At 42.2% G+C, this 23,711-nt stretch overlaps 3 protein-coding genes across 3 annotated transcripts; all 3 read left to right on the top strand.

Moving 5' to 3' along the window:
• The first annotated feature begins 243 nt into the window (after positions 1 to 243).
• Positions 244 to 7,979, top strand: LOC132592991 (vomeronasal type-2 receptor 26-like). The gene is made up of 6 exons (XM_060281337.1): positions 244 to 479; positions 1,014 to 1,305; positions 2,047 to 2,919; positions 4,126 to 4,353; positions 6,421 to 6,475; positions 7,078 to 7,979. The coding sequence occupies exons 1-6, from the start codon at positions 244 to 246 to the stop codon at positions 7,977 to 7,979; spliced, it is 2,586 nt and encodes an 861-aa protein (XP_060137320.1).
• A 2,558-nt stretch (positions 7,980 to 10,537) lies between these two features.
• On the top strand, positions 10,538 to 11,446 carry LOC118095107 (olfactory receptor 10G6-like). Its single transcript, XM_035136089.2, has one exon. The coding sequence runs from the start codon at positions 10,601 to 10,603 to the stop codon at positions 11,444 to 11,446; it is 846 nt and encodes a 281-aa protein (XP_034991980.2). The 5' UTR covers positions 10,538 to 10,600.
• A 5,207-nt stretch (positions 11,447 to 16,653) lies between these two features.
• Positions 16,654 to 17,598, top strand: LOC118095595 (olfactory receptor 10G6-like). Its single transcript, XM_035136842.2, has one exon. The coding sequence runs from the start codon at positions 16,654 to 16,656 to the stop codon at positions 17,596 to 17,598; it is 945 nt and encodes a 314-aa protein (XP_034992733.2).
• Positions 17,599 to 23,711: the final 6,113 nt, after the last annotated feature.

Here is a 23,711-nt window from a genome sequence, read left to right as displayed (position 1 = left end):
TGCTCCATAGACAACTAGGCTGGGCTCTGTTACTTATCAGTTATCAGTTTCCCTCTTTCATATCAAATCACTGTATCTTGTTTGGCATCCAAGGCATTCTGTTGTGACAGTGTTCAAGTTACCAATAAGGTGGATACGTGTCCCTTAAAGTGCCTAATTTACAGAGTCAGCTGCCACCCAATTTGTCTTGTTCAGATCAGGTGGAGGAGAGTAAGAATACTCTAGAGAGAACCAGGGGAGTCCATGCAGAAAAGGGAATTTGCCATCAAGATGTTGCTCCTGCTGCTTCCGCTGCTCCCCAATCTGGTGTCCCAAGTACAAAGTGTTAAATGCACAACTAATAATCCTGTCCATGTCCAGTACGAGTGGCATGAGACAGGTGACCTGGTCATTGGTGCAATGGTATCTCATCTCTATTACATAGTCCCCGAATTATTCTTCAAGAAACACCCTTCCCAGGTCGTCATTGATACTCCACTGTACGTAAGCGGTAATTAATATTATTTTAATTATTCCTTATATGCTGTATATGTCTGAAAATAACTTTGATTGATTTGAAGGGGGGATAGCTTTAGAATTTTTCTTAAAAAAATGTGTGGAGAGATTTTATTAGAAATCTCTGTACATATAGGCTATGTGCATACTGTCAATGAACAATGAGCTTGCTTTTTTTTTTTAGTCTAATTTTGTAAAGAGAGGTAGAAAAGAGAGTATGCGTAATAGAAAAGTAATGGCATAAAAAATAGGAAAAGCATATAGCCAAGTAGTCTGGTACTCAACTTTGTTGATGATACCCAAATTTTAAAGCTGGTGAAAACAAACATGGGTTGCTGGAGATATAGAAGAAATGTGCAACAGCTTTTTTAATTAGACAGTATCATTCTATTGCCTAAATATATAAATAAACTTTGCTGGCTTCATCCTCTCTTTATCAGATGGCAGGTGAAATTCTCATATCTAGATTCTGTGCACTGTTTAATTTCCCCATCAAAAAAATCTCATTTCATTTCCAGGGTGGTGACAAAGTTCTACCAGCACATCCTTGCTTTGGTGTTTGCTATTGATGAGATCAACGAGAATCCCAGGATGTTGCCCAATGTCTCTCTTGGGTTCCACATCTATGACAGCTATTATGATTCCAAGATAACCTACCAAAACACTCTGGACCTGATCTTTAAATCACATCACTTTGTTCCCAACTACAGATGTGGCATCCAGAAAAATGTAATAGGAATCATTGGGGGACTTAGCTCTGATACTTCCTGGTGCATGGCAAACATCTTAGGTCTTTTCAAGATTCCACAGGTAGAATATGGGTATTGAAAAACAGAGATTTCATACTTTCCTTGCAGTAGGAATCTACTGATTCATATATATGGGGTGGAAAAATGGACAAAAGGGGCATACTATGTATAATATGTATTTCCAACAATGTTTGTAAGAAGGGAAATTTGTGTTTTTAGTTGTTCTAATTAGTGCTGGTACATTATTTTGCATTTTACTGATATTTTATATTATGTGGTTTATTGTGCTCTGAGAAGAATAGCATATACAATCTAATGAAGAGCTTCAGGATTTCCCAGGAAATCTTCCTGAAAGTGTTCTTAGCAGATAGAGAATCACGCTCTGCCTACGATCATTATAAAGGTTACAGAGTAGAAGAGCAAGATCAACAATTTCCATCACTCCACTTCCATCTCGGAGTTTTGTTTAATCATCCACTTAGTATATTAATATGAGCCTTGTTAAATGCTCCCTATTCTTGGATACAATCAATGTGTACAAGTATAAAGCAATAATGATGACAAAATAAAAAGAAATAAATATCTACAGAAAACATTCAGCAAAAATATCTCTGTTTTTCTATGTAAGTCCCTAATCTTGTCCAATTGGGATATATATATTCAGTGTGTGTGTGTGTGTGTGTGTGTGTGTGTGTGTGTGTGTACGTGCGGGTGTGTACATGTGTGTGTTTATATTTAAATAAATTGGAATATCTTGAGTTCTTGTTTCCACTTGAAAACATTTGGCTTTTGCTTTTTCCAGATTTCATATGGTTCATTTGAACCAGCCATAAATGATGGAACCAAGATCCCTTCCTTTTACCGCATGGTCCCCAACGAAGACCTTCAGTATCGGGGAATTATCCTGTTACTTCTGCATTTCGGATGGAAATGGGTGGGGCTCATCACTCCAGCTAACGAAGCGGGGGAACGTTTCTTACAGACAATTGAAAAACTGTTTTTCCAGAATGGAATCTGTTCGGCATTCACAGAAAGAGTGGAATTCAATTTAAATTATAAGAGTAACAAACTAGAAATGATAGACAAAAGGGTTTTGTTTTCAACTTTAACAAGCTACAAAGCCAATGCAGTTCTTGTATATGGAGAAAGTAGATTTATTATATGGTTGTCAAATATTTTAAGTTTAATGGAGTTTACTCAGCTACTATTTCCTCGAGAGAAGTCACATGAAGGAAAAGTATGGATTACAACTGCCCAAATTGATTTCATATTAGATAGCCTTCAAAAAATTATTGATATTAATATACGAATGTACCATGGTGCGATATCCTTTGCAATTCACTTCAAAGAGATTCACAGCTTTAAAGACTTTCTTCAGAGTATACGTCCTCATTGGACAGACACAGATGGTTTTATTAAAGATTTTTGGGAAGATGCATTCAGTTGTTCACTTTCAAATGCCACTCTCTCAACAAACATGTGTACTGGAGAGGAGATGCTGGAGAGCCTCCTGGCACCGTATTTTGAAATGAGCATGACCGGCCATAGCTACAATATCTATAATGCTGTCTATGCTTTGGCGCATGCCTTGAATAGCAAACACTTGGGTAGAACCATCCATAAAGGAAGAGAGGCTATGGAAAAAATCTCTCCTCAATATGTAGAACCTTGGCAGGTATATTTTCCAGTTAATGCTTTGTATTTACTGCATTGGTCATTATGTGAGTAAGCATTTAATTATGAGCAAACAATAATAGGATAAAACTTAAGAAATTAAAAATAAACCTTAAGTAAATTTAAAAGATGGGAAATATAATATTTCCTATAATAATACTAAACAGACATTAGATGGCATAGACTTTCACAAGCAAAAGTCTACCAATAACTACACGTACGTGAAGCTGTGACAACCACCTCCTCCACACTGCAAACCCTCCAAATTCCTCCGCAATTGTCTCTGTCTCCTTATCCTATCCAGTTACCCAGTGGTGTAAGGTTGGGGGCCAGGAATGCATGGCCCCAGGAAAATAATCCTCATCCTGTCCAAGAGAAAACAGAAGAGCAGTCAATCAGGGAGCTGCCGCTGCTTGGGCACATCCTGGAAGGCCTTTTCGCAACTCCTCATATTTCCCTGTCTGCCCACGGCCAGGGGTTCCTGGGCCCTCAAGCCACATCTGACTTCACCACTTGCTCCTCAGAAGATGCTAGCAAAATGTGTGATCACTTTCTATAGACCCTCCTTCTCTCCATCCTACTCTCCTACCTCTGAGCCTGGATTGCTGTCTGCCTCTTCCTGCTCCCTTAACCCTGTTGCCTCTTCAGTTTCTGACACCTCCACCTGCCAATCAGCTCCTTCTTCTCCCACTGACCACTCACTGTCAACCCACCACCAATCCCCTGGCTCTGATCCTCCTTTCCTTGGGGTGTCCCGTTGGGGTTCCCCAGCTTCTGCTTCCTACCACTCGTCTGCACCCAGCAAGTCCATGACACCATGCTCAAGTCCACTCTATAAACTAAGGAAAGGTCCTGTCAGATGTTCTCATGTTGCCTTCCGATGTTTTGAGAGCATGATCTCCTATCTCTTCTCTTACATGACTTCTCAAATTCCTTCCCTTTCTTGGGTCTTGACAAAGGCTGATCCCAAGCAAGCAGGTCTATAGGCTTAACTCTCCTCAACATTTCTTTATAAAAGTCTCTTGGCTGTTGAATTGAGACTGATTCATGGTTTCCTACTCTTCGTGTACATGCAACTGAAATATGGATGCTCTCCATTGTGAACTGAAGTGTTTAACTGCTACACGGAAAGGGTTTGATTCCATCTAAGGATGCTATCCAACCATCTTAATCAGACTATAGAGTTTTTGATTATCTTTCCACTTAGCTGCACTCATTCCTGCAGAGAATCTCATTCAACAACAGTGCTGGGGATGAAATTGCATTAAATGAAAATGGAGAGTTAGCAGTTGGCCTTGATATTACCAACTTGGTCACTTTCCCAAATAGATCATACATCAGAGTCAAAGTGGGAAGGCTGGATCCTCAGGCCCCTCCTGGCAAAGAGCTCACCATTAATGAGGACAGAATCAAATGGCACAGAGCCTTCACTCAGGTATGGGAAATAAATACAGAGTCCCTGAAATGCCATAATTTGTGGTTATCCACAAAATGTGATGGAACAAAAGAACTTAAGACATTAGTAACTTTGATATTCACTATTGAAAATATTTTCTAAAATAAGAAGATTTCAATCTACATGAATACTACTTTGATGGAGAGATACTCTATTGGTAAGAGTGTCTTTTCCTCTATGTTTGCATCCATCATCTTCTAAGGCCCTGCCTGTTCGACTGCATACATGATAATATATTGCATGTGAGACTGAAATTCCCCGTATTTTTATTTTACACCTATAAACCATCTAGGAGAAAACATTGTTTTATAAGAAGTACTGTAAGATCTATCAGTACATATTTTTTTTAAATCAGCCACAATACCAAAAAATCAACAGGCACAGAAGACATCTCACACTAAGAAGGAAGAATGGCTATCAGAGAGTCCAGCATTGGCCAACATGACTGTTTGTGGAATCCCTGAGGCAAATCTTCAGTTAGTGGCATTAGATTGAAGACTAAGTTAGGGCTGAGAAGGAACATTAAAATCTGCCTGAGTTTGTATGATGCTAATTTCAGGGTGCATACATCTTGGAGCAGTTGTAGCTGGTGAACAGGTTTAAGGTGGAAGTCAGCCCTCCTAGCCACAGAAGCCACTCAAGACTCTAATGGTGAGTTAGAATCAAGGAGTACTCACAGACTTAAGAACCTCTGGCTTCAGAATGAGTGCAACCTCTCCCAGAACAGGTCAGGAGTAGGAACCACTTACCCAAAGCATTTCCCTCTTATCAGGATTCAGCCCCCATCCAATCCATCACTCTCTTCAGACAAATGTACAGTACCTTCACCACCTCCTCTCCTTCCAATGGAATGGAGAGATAGAGCTGCAGATCATCAGCATACAGATGACACTGTGTTCCGGATTATTATTATTATTATTATTATTATTATTATTATTATTATTATCCCACCCATCTTTTTTTAAATAATTTTTATTGGTTTTATATAATAACACAAAAGAGACAAAACATAAAAACATGTCCATCCACCTTCCCTCCTTCCCCCCCACAAGTCCCCTTCTGCCACAAGTAGGTCCTGTGGGTGTTGGGAGTCGAAGGTAGTCCATTTTATAGCTGGGTTTGTCCTCCCCCCCCTTCCTTGACCCCTGATCCCCCCCTGCCACCAAGAGGCCCCAGGATACAGCTATTTATATATAGTCCGCCAACATAACACACAAACAAACAGACAGTTAAAAATATCAATTTCTTATTTGTTAAACATTATATTTGTGACTTCCTCAGATCCCTTCTTCCTGGTTTTCATAATTTCTTAATATAGTTATAGCGGGTTTCTTATTCTTAATTCCAATTCTTATTCATTAAAAACAAAATTATTCTCCACCTTCTTCGTGTCGCCTCCCCACATCTGACATCTCCCACCCATCTGACTTGGTTTCCCAAGCCACTCTGGGTGGCTCCCAACAAAAACTAATAATTATAATAAAATGATAAAACATCAAACATTGAAAACTTCCATAAAGAGGGCTGCCTTCATACATCTTCTAAAAGTCAGATAGTTGTTTTAATAGTATAAAAAAAATTTATAAAAGACAGAATGGGTCCTAATGGGCCCAGAGTGACCCTGCAGGTAAGAACAGAACCACTGTAACGGGGTACTTTAATTCTCATCTTCTTGAGTCTCAACAAAGAACATATATAAAATCCTTAAAGAAAATGCAGTTAGGTTGTGAGGTCAGGTTAGACTGAATTCTGGTGCAGCTGAAAGGGTGGATAGTCTAGGTATGAATGTTGCAGTTTTCTTGAGTTTGTATAATGCTTAGAGGAGCAGCTCTTTAGCGCACTGTATGTGACATCTGTGCGCATATGGAAGATGTATTTCACACTATTAGTCCTCATATTTACTGTTAAATCACCTGATATTGGATATTCAATAAGTCCCCCAAAGCATTTATCTCTACCTACCTCTTTGGATAGGTGCCACCCCCTTCTATATGTAATGACATCTGTCATTCTGGATATGGGAAGAAAAAGAAGGAGGGGAAGAAGTTTTGCTGCTATGATTGTGATCCATGTCCAGAAGGAATGATCTCAAATGAGAAAGGTGGACAATGTTATCTTAAGACAATACCAAACAATGCAATTTATTTTTTTAAGCAGTGGGCTCACTGGCAATTCCGTGGTTATTAAGCTGCTGGAGAAGGACAGGTTTAAATCAAATTGATGTGTTGATTTCAATGTATATAGCGTAGATAACATCAAAATATTTTTATCTTGAAAACATCTTGAAGAATTTTTAAAAAATATATTTTACCTTCAACTTCTACAAAATTAGCATGGAATCGAAGTGGTGGTTTCTCCTCTTAGAATTAGGTTCTTTGACAAGAGGGTGAATGTTTCATTAAATGTGCCTTTCTGGGATCCTAAATTTCAGCTTTAATTTATTTCTTAATTTGCTGTACAGTTTATGTGGTTCTAAGAGAAAGCAGGGGGACTCTAAGAGCAAATGTCCTCCATGTAGAAAATTCCAGATTTGATTCATGAGATTTATTTTTGATGCCTCTAGGTTAAAAGCATTTGGGCTTGAAGTTCTTAAACCTTTTTAGGTAGAAAACTCTATGCAAGATGGATTATGGATGAGGAAATTCTTTAAAATAGTTTTGGATGCTTCAAATTGTCATGCATTGTTTCTTTGTTTGTTTTCAGACATGGAAACATGTGTCAGTTGCCCAGCAGATCAGTATCCAAACAATGACCAGGATCTATGCATTCCTAAGATTCCAAACTTCCTATCCTTTGATGAAACCCTGGCCATTGTTTCAACTTCCTCTGCACTTCTATTCTCTCTGATCACAATTCTGGTGCTTGGCATCTTCATTAAGCATCGCAATACAGCCATAGTCAAAGCCAACAACCGAAGCCTCACCTATGTTCTCCTTATCTCCCTCCTCTTGTGTTTCCTCTCTTCTTTGTTGTTCATCGGAAAACCTAATAAGGTGACCTGCCTTCTCCGACAAAACGCTTTTGGCATTGTCTTCTCTGTGGCCCTCTCCAGCATCTTAGCCAAAACCATATTGGTGGTTTTAGCATTCATGGCTACCAAACCAGGAACCAATATAAGGAAATGGGTAGGCAAAGAACTGGCTTATTCCATTGTCTTTTCCAGCTCCATTGTTCAAGTTGGGATCTGTGTCCTCTGGCTGGCAACCTCTCCCCCATTCCCAGATGTGGACATGCACTCAGTGATGGGAGAAATCATATTTCTTTGTAATGAAGGGTCAGTCCTCATATTCTATTGTGTTTTGGGCTACATGGGCTTCCAGGCCACTGTCAGCTTCACGGTGGCCTTTGTAGCCAGGAAGTTGCCTGACACTTTCAACGAAGCCAAGTTCATCACCTTCAGCATGCTGGTCTTCTGCAGCGTTTGGCTCTCCTTCATTCCAACCTACCTGAGCACCAGAGGAAAATACATGGTGGCTGTGGAGATCTTCTCCATCTTTGCTTCTGGTGCTGGGTTACTGGCTTGCATTTTTGCCCCTAAATGCTACATTATTGTGGTGAGGCCTGACCTGAACAAAAGAGAGCAGCTGGCCCAAAGAAAGGTATAAATGACTGAAGAATTTTTCTGTTGGGTCTGAGGCTACAAGGATTTGCTGGCTGGTATCACTTTCTGGGTCTCTACTCCAGATATGTGTAATGTTTACTCCTTTCCTTTTTCTTCTGCTGCATTCCCATGGGTGTCCCACATTTCTGCTCAAAAGGCTCTGTGTCTTTGTGCTATGCTCCAGTGTAGCCCTGCTCTCTGCTTGCCCTTCAGAGCCAGTGTGTCACAGGGGAATGGGCCTTGGCTGCAGCCGCCTCTCCTCCTTGCCCACTCTCCAGAAACTGCTACAATCCACCCAAGGGAGGAGGGTGGCAGCAATGGAATGCTCCCTCACAGCAGCTCTTGCTCAGGACAAGCGCCAGCTCATTTTCCTCCCAGAGCTTCATAGCAGCAGCTCTGGCAAAGGAAATAGGGATATTCTAGGATCAAATCAGAAGCCAGGGTGGTGTGTGGTTTTTTTTTAATTCCAGGATTGTCCCTGGAGAATCGGTACACTCAGAGGGTATGCATATGGATGGAACAATATTCCTTCTCCCAATAAGTGCTCAGAAGAACATCATTGCAAAGGGCATAACTATAAGAAAACTGTTAAATGTGATTTAAAATTGAAAATCAGATAGAGGGGAGATCGGGGAAGCCTATATAAAAACAATGTTTATGAAAAATGATTAGCTAATAATAATTTTTTCCTTTTCTTTTTTCTTTTTTTCTTTTTTTTTCTTTCTTTTTTCTTTCTTTTTTGGAGTGTGTATTAAGCTTGGATAGACGGTTGGATGGATATCCACTTGCGTCTCTCCTGCCAACCTGGAGCCTCTTGGTGGCAGGGGGGGTTCCTGGGGTGGGAGGGAGGGGGGAGAAATTCAATCATAAAATGAACCACTGTCAACTGCCCGCTTTTCGGGGGACCCTCTTGTGGGAGAAGAGGGCTCTTGGAGGGTGGACAGAAGTAGGTGAAAAATATGTTATGTATGTTTATGTATGTTCTTTTTACTATGCAAAATCAATAAAATATATTTTTTTAAAAAAAAAGCAAAGGGCATAACTGGACACAGGGTGGTTGCATCATGGAATTGATCATTTTGTATACTTCCAAATCAGCCATGTTTTAATGAGGGCCTCTTGAGTTTGCCATTATCATCATTAACTCAAAACAACCTAAGTCTCATAGGCATAACTTCCCATCACTTGAGGAGTGCAATTTGACTAGAGAGCAGAGGGGAAAGGAGAAGTAGGAAATACACAGGGTATAAATATGAGGGGTGAGAATGAGAGGGCAGGTCTTTAGGAGAATGTCAATTTCATGGTATTTTCCTTGCAAAGCTAGAGTTGCCATTTCTTTCAGGTGGGTCCTGCCTTTGAACCTGCCCAGCTATTTCAGACGAATACGTTAGTTCTTGATAACATGGTAAAGCTTGTTGTTGACAAAGTCGTATCTTCCTAAAAGCTGGGAAAGGGAATTTGGGGAGTGATCAGAGGGTAAAAGAATAGGATTCATATGCTAAGGTATCTCAAGTAGAAATGTTATACTGATGATGGATAAAATCATGCAGATTGCATTAAAAAAACTTTCTAGATTTATTCCCATTGTTGTCTGCACCGAGATCTTCAGCTGATTGTCCTTGTAGCCTTGCTTTTACCCATATTGGGTGTGCACCATCACAGACTGGTTCATCCGTAGCCATAAGAGGAGGCACAAATAACACCCGTCCTGGGGGGCCACGCTTTCGTTCAATATTGCAGTCATCATTTGCTACTCCCCTGCTGGAGATAATATTATGTAGTGATGTAGGATGTAGGATATGTACTGTCTGAGGAGTATTTCAACTAACAGTCAGTTCATAGCATAGTTTTCAAAATTAGGAAGTGTACGCTATTTTGATCTCCAGAATAGAACAAGACATTAGGTTGGAAGCTTCTGTGAATCTTTCACCTCCTTATGTATTATGGGTTGTATGCAATGTTCATCATGCCCAGAATAGACCTATTGTAAGTAATAGGTATGCTAACTTAGCTACATTCAGTGGTTCTACTCTGAGTAGAAACCATACAAATCCTAATTTTGCTGTGTTTGGGAGCATTAGGGTTTCTATGCAATGGTAGAACACCATGGTAGAACAATGGGAGTAGACAAGGAACAGTATTTTTTATTTTTTTTATCACAAAGATTTGTGTGGTGTATAAAGAACCGCAGGTGAATAATGGGTTTCAAGACTTGTGAATTCCCATACCTTAGCGTGGTAGAGGGAACTATATAGGTTAGGAAAATGCATTGATTTCAATCCAGAAACAGATTCTCTTCAGAGCAGCATGAAAACTAAGTGTATAGGATTGCTGTATTAAAGGGGTTGTTAGACTACAAGTGTCTTAAAATGACATTTCTATATTTTTACCTCTAAACATTACCCAAAATAGTTCACTCTGGGGTAACATCTCAGGATAAACTGGTCTGAGTTGACACATCCGGCCAAGAGATGCTGACTTGGTTGCCCTTCAATCTGTGACCATCAACGCCATGTATTTTGTTCTCCCATGCTGCGTACTGCCTGAATGGTGTGTGGAAACGTAACATCAGTACTTGAACATTTTGAACTTCTAGGATTCCTGTACCCCAAAGACCTAAAGTCCATGCTGCTCATCTTCTTCTTCCTCATGTACATATTGTGTCTTTCCGGAAATGGCTTGATCCTCTTAGTGGTAGGACTGGAGCCCCATTTGCACAAGCCGATGTACTGGTTCCTCTGCCACCTGTCCATCATAGACATGATGGTCTCCTCAGTGGTAGTGCCCAAGTTGATTGTTTGGCTGATGGGAGGGAATGGGGCCATCTCCTTTGCAGGGTGTGTAGCCCAGCTCTTTTTCTTCCACTTCCTGGGCTGCACAGAATGCTTCCTGTACACCGTGATGGCCTTTGATCGCTTCCTGGCCATCTGCAAACCACTACACTACAGCACCATCATGAGCCACCGTGTGTGCTTCTACCTTTGTGCTGGCACCTTAATGGGAGGTGCCCTGCACTCTGCTCTAGAGACTTCCCTCACCTTCCATTTGCCGTATGGACGGGGAAACCAGGTGAACTTCATTGTCTGCGACATCCCAGCTGTGCTGAAGCTGGCCTGCGTGGACACATCCCTCAATGAGATGGTGACTTTCATTGATGTGGGGTTGGTTGCCATGGCTTGCTTCCTCCTGATCCTGACATCTTACATTTATATCATTTGTGCCATCCTGAGAATTCCCACTGGCAAGGGGAGACACCGTGCCTTTTCTACTTGCACAGCCCATATCACCTTGGTGATGATTTATTATGTGCCTGTTGTTTACAACTACCTGAGGCCGGCGTCTCAAGAATCCTTTGACGGCATCATCGCCATGTTTTATGCAGCAGTGACCCCCTTTTTAAACCCTCTCATATACACTCTGAGGAACAATGAGATGAAAGTGGGTTTGAAGAAATTTTGCAGTACAAAATGACAGGGTTCTAACAAGTTGGTTCGAGCGTGGTGCTGATAATGTCAAGGTTGCAGGTTCGATCCTCATAAGGGACAGTTGCATATTCCTGCTTTGCAGAGTGTTGGACTAGATCAGGGTTTCCCAAACTTGCATCTCCAGCTGTTTTTGAACTTGCAGACCCACGTCTGGGAAACCCTGAACTAGATGATCTTTTCCAATTCTATGATTCTATGATGGTTTTAAGTAGGGGTTTTGCTGAAACCAGGAGGAAACAAATATTTCATGCCTTTTGGTTTGCTGTGTGTGTGTGTGTGTGTTTAATTTATTTATTTTTAAAGAACCATGCAGTCCAACTATTATGTAGATCTTGGCTGTTTATGAGCATTTGATTTTCTGGTCATTGCAAGAGAAGACAGACACCATGGTGCACATCCTGAGCAATGAATACCCACCTTGCTCTATTGTAACCCTTTATGCCATTTACAATGTGTTGTGCACATGATAGGAAATAACCATCCATGACCACAAAGTCTCCTTTGGTTATACCACACATTTCTACCTCTATCTGTGCACATGGATTCAAAGTCCAATTTATGTAGTAACTGTGCAGGTGGTACCTACCTATGGATGCTGGTTTTATTTTTTTATTTTTTATTTTTTTAAAAAAATAAACTTTATTATGTATCACAACAATTACAATTGATCACAATCAATAAAAACAAATTGCAGTCATAACATTGTTACAGTTGTCTTATTTCCTTCCCTCGACAACCCCCTCCCACCCTCCCAGCCTCCCCTTCCCTACGACTTCTCAACCTGGTCTGAACTAATCCCTTTTTTCTTCCTTTTTCTTTTTTTGATCTACATACCTTACTTTAACATTTACAATAATTTCATATCATGGTTGCTGGTTTTATGTGTGCCCCATGCCATATGGTCAACCTGCAAGGGGCAGTAAAGAACTTTCTGGACCAATACTTTCTGGACTGCCAGGGGTGTACCCAGGATCAAAACTGGGGGGGGGGGTCAAGCCATGGCCATTCAGGTTGTGACATTTCAGCACGGAAAAGGCGAATGAAACCAAAATTTTAAGAAAATTATATACCGTGTGTCTCCGAATATAAGACACCGTCTTATATTTATTTTCCTCAAGAAAATAAGCTTATGGCTTATTTTCGGGGGGTGTCTTATGGCGATTCCTGCCTAAAATAAGCAGAGCAAAAAACACCTGACCACGTACTACAATGTACTCTTAAAGCAAACAATTTAGGCTACCACAAACAATAATACAAACGCCTCCCTCTAGAACAGAGAAATAGCCACAGATCGCAGCGAACTGCGCCAACTGCTGCCCCGGGAACAGAACACAATTATTAGATGGAGTAACGGCTCCCGCCAGGGAGCTAAGGACCTTCAGGCGCTCCCCCCCCCCAGCAAACACCCCATTTCCTTACACCAAGCCCCCAAACCAGCAAATCAAAACAATGGCAATGAACAAACGTTGCAGAGCAAATATCGATAGCAAGGAGAAACTCGGGCTATGAATTAGAGCAGGGGTGGCCAACTTCCAGGAGACTGCGATCTACTCGCAGAGTTATAAACTGGAGGTGATCTACCCCGTTTTAGTGGGGTTCAGTGGGCTTTTTTTAGAGAGGGGAAATGACCTGTTTCATCACCCATTTTATTGGGGTGCAGGGTTAAAACTTCAGTTTGGGGGGGCCGCCCAACTTTCAGGGGCAAGGGGATTACTTGTTCACCAAAATATCGCTGCAAAAACTCCATTCTTCATTTCACGGAACAGGATAAAATGCAGGGAGGGGAGAGGGGATGGGGCCAGGTGCAATTTAGACAAAAGCAAAGGAAAAGGAGCCCACAATCTAGCCACGAGCGATGGGAGAAAGATAAGGGTCAGGGAAGAGATGGAGGGGAGGGTCAGAAGGGAAACCCACCAGAGTTTCTGGGTCAGTTTCAAGGGCAGCCCCGCGTAGAGCGAGTTACAATAATCAAGCCTAGAGGTGACCATCGCATGGATCACTGTGGCCAGGCCAGGCTGAGAAAGGTAGGGGACCAACTGCTTAATGCGGCGGAGATGGGAAAATGCCACCTTGGCTGTGGTTGCAACCTGCGCCTCCATGGAAAGGGAGGCATCCAAGGCCTCACCCAAGCTCTTGACAGAAGGGGCTGACACTAATAGAGCCACAGCGAAAGATGGAAGTTGCCCCCCCCCATGTCATCCCGACCCAACCAGAGGACCTCTGTCTTCGAAGGATTTAGCTTCAGCCGACTCCCACGTAGCCATCCAGCCACAGCTTCCAAGCACTTGGTCAGTGTGTCCGGGGCCAAGGCAGGACGGCCATCCATCAACAGATAAATCTGGGTGTCATCAGCATATTGATGACAACCCAAAACTCCGGACAATCTGGGCGAGGGGGCGCATGAATATATTGAAAAGCATCGGGGAAAGGATTGCACCTTGCAGGACTCCACACACCAAGAAGTGCCGCGGCGACAACCCCCTGATGTTGTTTTCAGCTGGTAACCAGAGGATTCAATTGTGCAAGATGCAGGGTGCTCCTTCCCAAACATCTTCTGCGCTTGAAGTGAAAGGAATCACAGCATCTATTTCTTCCCCTGCATATTTCATGATTGAATGCTTCATTTTAATGGCACTGGTCATCATTTTAGTCTCCTCAAATGAATTGCCCTAGCATGTTGCCATGTTGAAATGTTTGTGTCAATCATTTCAATATACCACTCCTGGACCCATCTGAAACGGATTAATTCACTTTCCATTACTTTCAGTCTGCCTGATGTGGGTGGGAGAGGAAATCCCTTACAGTCTTTAAGTGGAGACAGGGAAGAGGAAGGGGGCAAAGAGCACTATGAGGGCTGACTGAAACAAAGAGACTGAGAGCAGGGCTGGTTTCTCTGCTCTGAGACCAATGGGAGAAGCAAGAAACCCTCTTGCAATGTGAATGCTCCACACACTCTCCATCTAGACTTAGGTTGTTTATACAGGTGAAACTCGGAAAATTAGAATAGCATCGAAAAGTGCATTTATTTCAGAAATGCAACTTATTATTTTTTAATTTTTCTTTTAATTTTTACAAATGCTTTCTTTTGGAAATTCCACAGTAATAAAACAAATAGTTACAATAATACAAAAAATAAACATCGCTATTACATTTCATTAATTACATTCCATTCATAATTGACCCGCCTAATGACAAATAATTACAATTACAACAAATAAAGGCTTGACATATCTTGCTTTGCATGTCATGCATCTATCTCATATTTTGGTTTCACCTTTTAAATTGTGTTACTGAAATAAATGCGCTTTTCGGCGATATTCAGATTTTTTGAGTCTCACCTGTACAGCCCAGTGTTATCGAAGCTACGAACATGAGTCTGACCAAACTGTGGGAGGCAGTGGAAAACAGGAGTGCCTGACGTGCTCTGGTCCATGGGGTCACGAAGAGTCGGACACAACTAAACAACAAAACAACAAATTGTGCTATTTTGTGATATACAAATGACATGAGAAAACTTGGTATACTTATTTGTATAACATTATTCTTGTTTATAAAACCTAATAATGATGGTGATGATGATATAATAATAATAAATAAACAATTATGTCTTTTGCTACTGAAGTTGGCAATGTTTACTGTGGGTTGAGTGATGTAGTTCTCTACTATATGGCAGCTGGAGCTACAGTGGAGTGTTCAAATGGCCGCCTTGTTACCTCCACTTTCCGCTGAGCAATAATGTGGAAAGTCACATATGGATGGGACAACAACTTTCTCTCCCAAGAAGCGTTCAAATGAATATAATTGTGATGTGCATAAATATTCAAAGGGTTGCATCATGGAATGATTCCTTGATGTCCCCCCAAAGGAAGTAACACTTTAATAAGGGCTTCTGGGGTTTCAGCTCCTATCATCATTAACTCAAGATCATGCTTCACAAGCTTATGTCCCACGACATGCCAAATGAGACGACAGTGTGGGGATAAGGAAAAGAAAGCAATGCAGGTAGGGGATAAATATGAGTACCTGAGGACAGGTCTTCAGGAGGAAGCCCATTGCCTAGGCTCCTCCGGTGCTTGCTTTGAACAACTATATCAGAAGAATATGCCCAATATTTTTGATAACTCATTGCCAACAAAGCTATCTCTTACCCAAAAGCTGATGAAGGGAATTTGAAGGAACCTTTATTTTAAGGAGGAGGGGGGGTGAGTAGGATGGGATATCTTGAATGCCAACTGGGTACTAATGACTGATAAAATAATACAGGTTGTATTTTGTTACAAGCTTTCTAGATTCACGCACATGGTGGTTATCACCAAAGATCTTCATCTAACTGACCTTCTTTCCACTCCACTGAAACCTACGTATCTGGTTTTTCTATATGTTAGGTGAGATCTGGATAGACTGAGTTGTTTCATTTGTAGGAGTAAGAAGAGTAAAAGGCAGCACTTCTCTTGACGATCCTCTGCTTTACAGCTCCAGTGGAAGGGAGATAAAATGATGTAATGAACAGAGATGGTTAAACTACTATCACAAGAGCATTCAAGCTAACAGCAGCCCGTTCATAGTCTATGTTTCAAAATCAGGATGTTTCTGCTAATTTTGCTCTCAAGGACAAAATGAAAAAAAATGTGTTGGGGGGGGGGTCTGCTATATAGCTGTCTCCTCCCTATATACCAGAGGTTTTTATCCAATGTGAGTCATGTTCAAAGCAGATCTATTGAAAATAATGTAAATGAATGTCAAGAGGTATAGTCTGAGTAGAACTTAATTGGGTACATCCCTGTGTGTTTGAAGTAGTAACGTCTTCCTGAGCATTTTGGTTCTTTTGGTTTCTGTTCAAGGACTACTGGAGTGGGGGGAAAGAGGGTGCTATAGGGAGCTAGGATAGTGGCGTTTGAAGCCGAAGCAGGCAGACGTTAGCTCTCTGGGTGATTGGCAGTAGATTTGCAAAGGTTTCAGAATACAGTGGAACCTCTACTTACGAATTTAATGCGTTCCGAACGCACATTCGTAAGTAAAAAAAAATTGTAAGTCAAATCCCATAGGAATGCATCGGGAGAAAAAATTCGTAAGTAGAACAAATCCTATGTAAACCGCATCCAAGATAGCGGACGGAGCTCCATTCGTAAGTAGAAACATTTGTAAGTAGAGTTATTCGTAAGTAGAGGTACCACTGTAATAAGCATTGCCTGAATGGAGTGTGGAAATGTAACATCATTGCTTGAACATTTTGAACTTATGGGGTTTACATATCCCAAAGAGCTAAAGATCCTGTTGCTCACCTTCTTCTTCCTCGTGTATATATTGTCTCTTTTTGGAAATGGCTTGATCCTCTTGGTGGTAGCACTGGAACCTAGTTTGCACAAGCCTATGTACTGGTTCCTCTGCCATCTGTCCATCATAGATATGATGACCTGCTCAGTGGTGGTGCCCAAGATGATTTCCTGGATGCTCAAGGGCAATGGGGACATTTCCTTTGCAGAATGTGCAACCCAGCTCTTCTTCTTCCACACCCTGGGCTGTTCAGAGTGCTTGCTGTACACTGTGATGGCTTTTGATCGCTTCCTGGCCATCTGCAAGCCACTCCACTACAGCACCATCATGAACCATCATCTTGGCACCTGTCTTTCTGTTGGCGCCTGGTTTGGAGGCTGCCTGCACTCTGTGGTAGAGACTTACCTCACCTTCCGTTTGCCATATGGACGAGGAAGTCAGGTGAACTACATCTTCTGCGACATCCCAGCTGTTCTGAAGCTGGCCTGTGCTGACATATCCCTCAATGAGATGGTGATTTCGGTTGACGTTGAAGTAGTGGCTGTTACCTGCTCCCTCCTGATCCTGACATCCTACGTGTATATCATTTCTGCCATCCTGAGGATTCCCACTGCCACAGGGAGACAACGTGCCTTCTCCACCTGCACAGCCCATATCACCTTGGTGGCTATATATTATGTCCCTGTGGTTTACAACTACCTGCGTCCACCATCTCAGGACTCCCTTGATGGTATTGTTGCTGTGTTCTACACAGCATTGACCCCTCTCTTAAACCCTCTCATATACACTCTGAGGAACAATGAGGTGAAAGTTGGCGTGAAGAAATTGTGCAGTAGGAAACACAGTGCTCAGTTAACTAACTGAGATCTTGTTATTGCAATTAGTTTTCCTGAAAATCAGAGAAAATAAATGAGATTTTCTAAAACCTACTCTTGCATTCCAACGGTTAAGAACATCTCCACTGTTTGTAAGCAGCTCTTGAGCATGGGATACTCAGCAGAGCTCTACTGTCTTTTGTTCTGTCATTTGCAACCTGGCGTCTGCAAGATGAAGAATAACAATCTGTAACCACAAATTCACATTTGTTTGCACCACTCATCTGTTTCCATGCATGCATTTAAAGCTCAATCTATACAGTCCTTCTCCAGGCAACTGCTGCTTATCCATGGCTGCCTTCCAGACTGCCACATAAATGTCTGAGGCTGCAGATCTAAACTCATTTACTACAGAGTACAGATGGGGAATAATTTTTATTCACTTTGCATTTGAAGGCAAACTTACTGAAGTTGTGCTTTCTTATACAATAAACAGTGAACAAAACAATAAACAAGTACCATGGAGAGACCTGGTCTGAATAAGGACATTGGATTCTTATCTCATTATACATGATAAAGCTTTCTTTAGCACCTCACCCCTTGCTTTTTCCTGCAAGGCCAATTGCAGTCATTAACAGTCATCAACAGGTTTACCACTCCTATCAGCCAATCACCCATTCCCACCACCCTTCTGAGTAATACCCCTCCCCACCCTCTGACTATACATAAGGGTCTGGTGACTTCTGTTTCAGTGTATCTGAAGAAGTGTGCATGCACACGAAAGCTCATACCTATGACAAACTTAGATGGTCTCTAAGGAATGATTTATTTATTTTTTAATAAACAGTGTTGTTAGGGGAGTGGTAGTACCTCTGGTGGGGGACATGTCATGCTCCTTCAGGGTAGTTTCTCCACTTTTGGCCCCCACCCTGCACTCAGCTTTCACCTGTGGTTCCTAGAAGCTGCCAGCATGTGACAGTGTCCACACCCCGGGAAACGGCTTCAACTGGTTGGCTAAACCAGGTGAGGGGAGCCAATGGATCTCAAACCCTCATTGAGTTATGATTCTTGTTGAGAGCTCTCCTGGGGAACAATTATTTGCAAACAATGTTGTTTGTGGAAAGGCTGAGTTTCGGGCAGGGATCTGGCGGGCCTCAGCAGCCAAAAACCAGGAGCTATGAGACGGGCTATTGGTCAGGACTGAAAACCCAGCAGGACTGAAGGAGAAACACATCAGAGCTGACGAAGAACAGGTTCAAGATGATCCAATGAGCAGCCAGTCCAGAAAGCTATTCGCTGCCACCGGCGGCTCTTTGGTTGAATACATGGAGTAGACACTAGGGTGATGACTTTTTCAATTTCTTTCCTCAAAAATTATTTCCTGTAGCACAAATGGATGAACTTTTGCCTATTAATGACTAAAATGAGGTATATTCCATTGAAATATTTAAAAAGGTAACGCACAAACCGTTTTTTAAAAAAAATTGTATGCCGTTTTACCATTTCATAAAATTGTATTAACAATTCTATATATATTTCGTACCAAATTTGGACACAACACCACATTCCACAATGGGGGGTGTTCTTAGCAACATAGGGTATACAAATGGCACACCTGTGCAAGGTAAAAAACCCTTTTGGGGACCTCAAAACTCAGCCAGCAGACCCTGCTGGGCATGCTGGGAAAAGAACCTACAGGAGAGGTAGCAAAACATTGTCCTCTATACTGTTACTGCAGCTAAAAAAAGCTTCCTTGTGTGTTTGATGACCCTATATAATGTTTGTATATATGTGACTCTAAAGCTTGGGTTCAATTTTATTATCTGCTTACAGTGACTTCAAAAATGGTTTAAAAAACCTGATAAATAATTTTTTTAATCATTTTGTGCGTGAGGTTTTTTTATCAAATCTCTTTGAAAGTAAGATTTTATCTAATCTTTAATGAAAGCTCATCAAATTATGATACAAGGAAATGAGGTTGTAAAAAAGTCATCACCCCAGTAGACACATACACTCACAAAATTCAGCAGCTCCTGACAGTTGGTTTATATCCAGTCTAAGTTCAGTCCCACAGAAATCAATCTGACACCATTACTCATGAGTTATATCTTGTTGATTTAGCTCTTTGGGATATGTGCCACTCATTTAATCTAAGCAGGACTGAGTGGAATTGTGTCTCCTAGAATTTATTTCTGCAACACCTTTCAGCCAATCCCCATACCTACCCCCACCTTCATATAATCCATAGTTCTCCGGAAAGGTGGGCTGAAGGAGTTGTTGTTGTTGTTAGTCTAACCTGTCACTCAAGGAAAATAAGCCCTGCTGGATCAGAACAAAGACTCATCTAAGTTCAGCATCCTATTCTTACAGTAACCAATCAGATGCTTTTGCCTTGCCTACAGAAGGTCCAAGGTTCAGCCGCCGCCACCCCTTTTTCTCCAGGTAGGATAGAGAAAGATTCACTGCCTGAAACTCCAGGGAGCTGCTGCCAGTCAGTGTTGACGATACTTAGGCAGATGGGCCAATGGTCTGACACAGTATATGGCAGCTTCCTGTATCCCTGTGGATCATGGTCTCAGCATGTGTTGACATAGATTGTTGCGCAAAACTAGATTTTGGCTCAAACATTTATGACCCAACGAGACATCTTCAGGCTGAAATAATTTTCAATCACTTAGACATATGTTAGATGTTCTTTGTCTAATCACTAAGTGAAATAAATGGGCAGGTGATGGAGAACTGGGAGGAGAGCTAGGGATTTTATTTTATTTTTACCAGTGAGGCAGCACTGACTCACAGCAATTGGACAGTTCTATGGAATGCAAGAAGATCAAACCTATCCACTCTGAAGGAAATCAGCCCTGAGTGCTCACTGGAAGGACAGATCCTGAAGCTGAGGCTCCAATACTTTGGCCACCTCATGAGAAGAGAAGAATCCTTGGAAAAGACCCTGATGTTGGGAAAGATGGAGGGCACAAGGGGAAGGGGACGACAGAGGACGAGATGGTTGGACAGTGTTCTCGAAGCTACGAACATGAGTTTGACCAAACTGCGGGAGGCAGTGGAAGACAGGAGTGCCTGGCGTGCTCTGGTCCATGGGGTCACGAAGAGTCGGACACGACTAAACGACTAAACAACAACAACCTACTTTCCATTATGGGATAGCCTTGCGGCATGGCCCTACCCCACCTCTACAGCCACATTTTTCCAGCAGTTCGATAATTTGAATTCAAGCCACCTTTGGATTGATCAATGGCAGGTGGGCTTAGGGACGGGCACACCCAGGGGTGGAGCTGACTGAGTCTTCATGTGGACTTCCCTCAGGTCTGCTTCTTGGGAATAAAATGAGTGTTCGTCCCTCATTCAGCTCCATTGTACCTTTGGACTGTTGACTGGGGACTGCAGCCAATGGTGGAAGGAGTCAGGTCAAATGGTGGGTGGAGCCTGGGAGGGCAGGTCCCTGATAGACTCCAGCTACAAAAGTGGAGGCTGCTAAAGAGGCTGGAGACCATTTTGACTGCATACCCAGGACATCAATCTCAGTTTCTTATTTTTCCAAATATGATTTCCATGTTCCCATGTCAGTTTCCAATTATTATTTTTAAATAAATAAAAACACCAGAAAATTCACAAGCATATTAACGTGGATTTATTGTAGCATTGTGCCTTCAGTTTTCCTCAGTTTACACCTCTCTACAAAGCATATCACCCTTAATATGACGCATTTTGCATGTTATTTCCACCAATCTGTGCATTTATGCACACATCTCAGATGTCAAAACCAAGGTAAAGAGAGATGTATTTAGCATTTGCTACCAGCTGCATAGTGAAGAAGCCAGGTGCACCTCTGTTGGGATGGAATCCCACAACTTAGGGGCAGTCACAAAGAATGCCCTCTCCTGGGCTACCACCACCCAAACTTCTCAGGGAAGTGGAACTGCCAGGAGGGGCCCCTCTGTTGATCTTCACATACAGTAGGGTAAAGGTAAAGGGACCCCTGACCATCAGGTCCAGTCATGTCCGACTCTAGGGTTGCGGCGCTCATCTTGCTCTATAGGCCGAGGGAGCCGGCGTTTGTCCGCAGACAGCTTCCGGGTTCATGTGGCCAGCATGACAAAGCTGCTTCTGGCAAACCAGAGCAGCACACGGAAACGCCGTTTACCTTCCCACTGTAGCGGTTACCTATTTATCTACTTGCACTTTGATGTGCTTTCGAACTGCTAGGTGGGCAGGAGCTGGGACCGAGCAATGGGAGCTCACCCCGTTGCAGGGATTCAAACCACCGACCTTCTGATCACCAAGCCCTAGACTCTGTGGTTTAACCCACAGCGCCACCTGTAGGGTATGTGCAGATAAAGTGAGCACGCTCCATATTTAGAGCCTAAGTCATTTAGGTTGTTAAACACTAACATGGGCACCCATAAACATACTGACAGTCAATGAAGCTGTTTTAGAACAGGGGATATATGAGTTCTAAAGGTAACCCCAGCCAATAGCAGCTGCATTTTGGACCAATTCTGAGTCATCTTCAAGGGCAGTTCCAGATAATAATCCAACCTGGAAATTACCAGAGTATGGAGTACTGTAGCCAAGTCATCTCTGTCCAAATTGGGCTGTAGCTGGTGAAACAGAAATACCTGGATAGAGGCACTCCTGGTCACCAAGACTACCTGAGCTCCAAATGTCAATGTTGGATCTAGGAATATTCCCAAGCTAAGAATTGGCTACTTTCAGGGTAATGTAACTCTACCCAGAAGAGGCTTCAACTTGTTGACCCAAATACAGGTGAAACTCGGAAAATTAGAATATCGTCGAAAAGTGCATTTCATTAATTACATTCCATTCATAATTGACCCGCCTAACAACAAATAATTACAATTACAACAAATAAAGGCTTGACATATCTTGCTTTGCATGTCATGCATCTATCTCATATATTGGTTTCACCTTTTAAATTGCGTTACTGAAATAAATGCACTTTTCGGCGATATTCAGATTTTCCGAGTTTCACCTGTACAGCCCATCACTGCCTCCAAACACCTGTCTAGCAAGTCAGCTGTCTCTCCAAATTCAGGTGGAGAAGAGAGATAAGAACTGAGTGTCACCTACGTATTGATGGCGCTTCACTCCAAAACCCCTGATCACAACTCCCAGCAGCTTGATGTAGATGTTCAATAGCATAGGGGACAAAACGGAACATCTGGTGGTGTTGAAAAATGATATTAAAGTGTCAGGTGTGACTTCAGCCTGAACGTAGCGAGTGTTGCGCAATCCGGAGGCTTCTGGTGGTAGTAATGACTAGACGTCTGGGTGCAGAATAACTATTTACAGGATTTATTAAATAAAAGAAATCCAGAGTTTCTATGTACAATTTTAGAACTCAAAAGCAAAGTAAAATAAATCCTTTCCTCTCTGTCTCTCTCTCACACACACAACCAACTGTTACAGCACTTCTCCTCCTGCACTCACCACACCACATACCGTGCTAGCTTTCTCTGATAACAGGACTCAGTGCTAATCTTCAACCAATGAGAAAGCAGTTGCTATGGCTGAGGCAGACCTTGGCTTTCTGCCCAGTGTTAATTGCTTGTCCCAGCGTTAATTGTGTGAAGAAGGAATCTGATGGTTTCTCATGCTACCAATTTAGCAAAACCCGAACACTTTCATAACTACTTTCTGGAAACAGTCCTGGAGGTAGGAGCAGATCAAATGAATTAAAATGCCCCCAACATTCACCTCTGTGAGCTGTTCCAGAAAGATACAATTGCCAATGACATTAAAGAAATAAAAATAAAAACTGTGAAAGATCAAGAAGAATGAGCAGGGTCACACTTCCTTCATCTCTCTCCCACCAAATGCCATCAACCAGAATGACCAGAGCAGTTTCAATGCCATGACTGGGCCTTAAACTAGGCTGAAAGGTATTCAGAAATTCAATCTCCTCCAAGCATGCTTGAAGGTGGACTGCTGCAACCCTCTATAGCTCCTTACCTAAAAGGGGGAAATGAGCCACTGGGGAATAGTTGTTTAGCACTTGTGGGTCCAGGGAGGTCTTCTTAAGGAGGGGATGGACCGCAGCCTCTTTCAAGGCAGGTGGGTAGTCCTGCCTCCTCCAGTGAAGCATTGATCACTCCCACATGGTGAAGTCAATCAGACTTGATC

Source organism: Zootoca vivipara, chromosome 13 (assembly GCF_963506605.1).
Source record: "Zootoca vivipara chromosome 13, rZooViv1.1, whole genome shotgun sequence".
NCBI classification, from domain to species: domain Eukaryota; kingdom Metazoa; phylum Chordata; class Lepidosauria; order Squamata; family Lacertidae; genus Zootoca; species Zootoca vivipara.
Note: the sequence above shows the minus strand (reverse complement) of the source record. Positions and strands in the feature narration are given on the sequence as shown.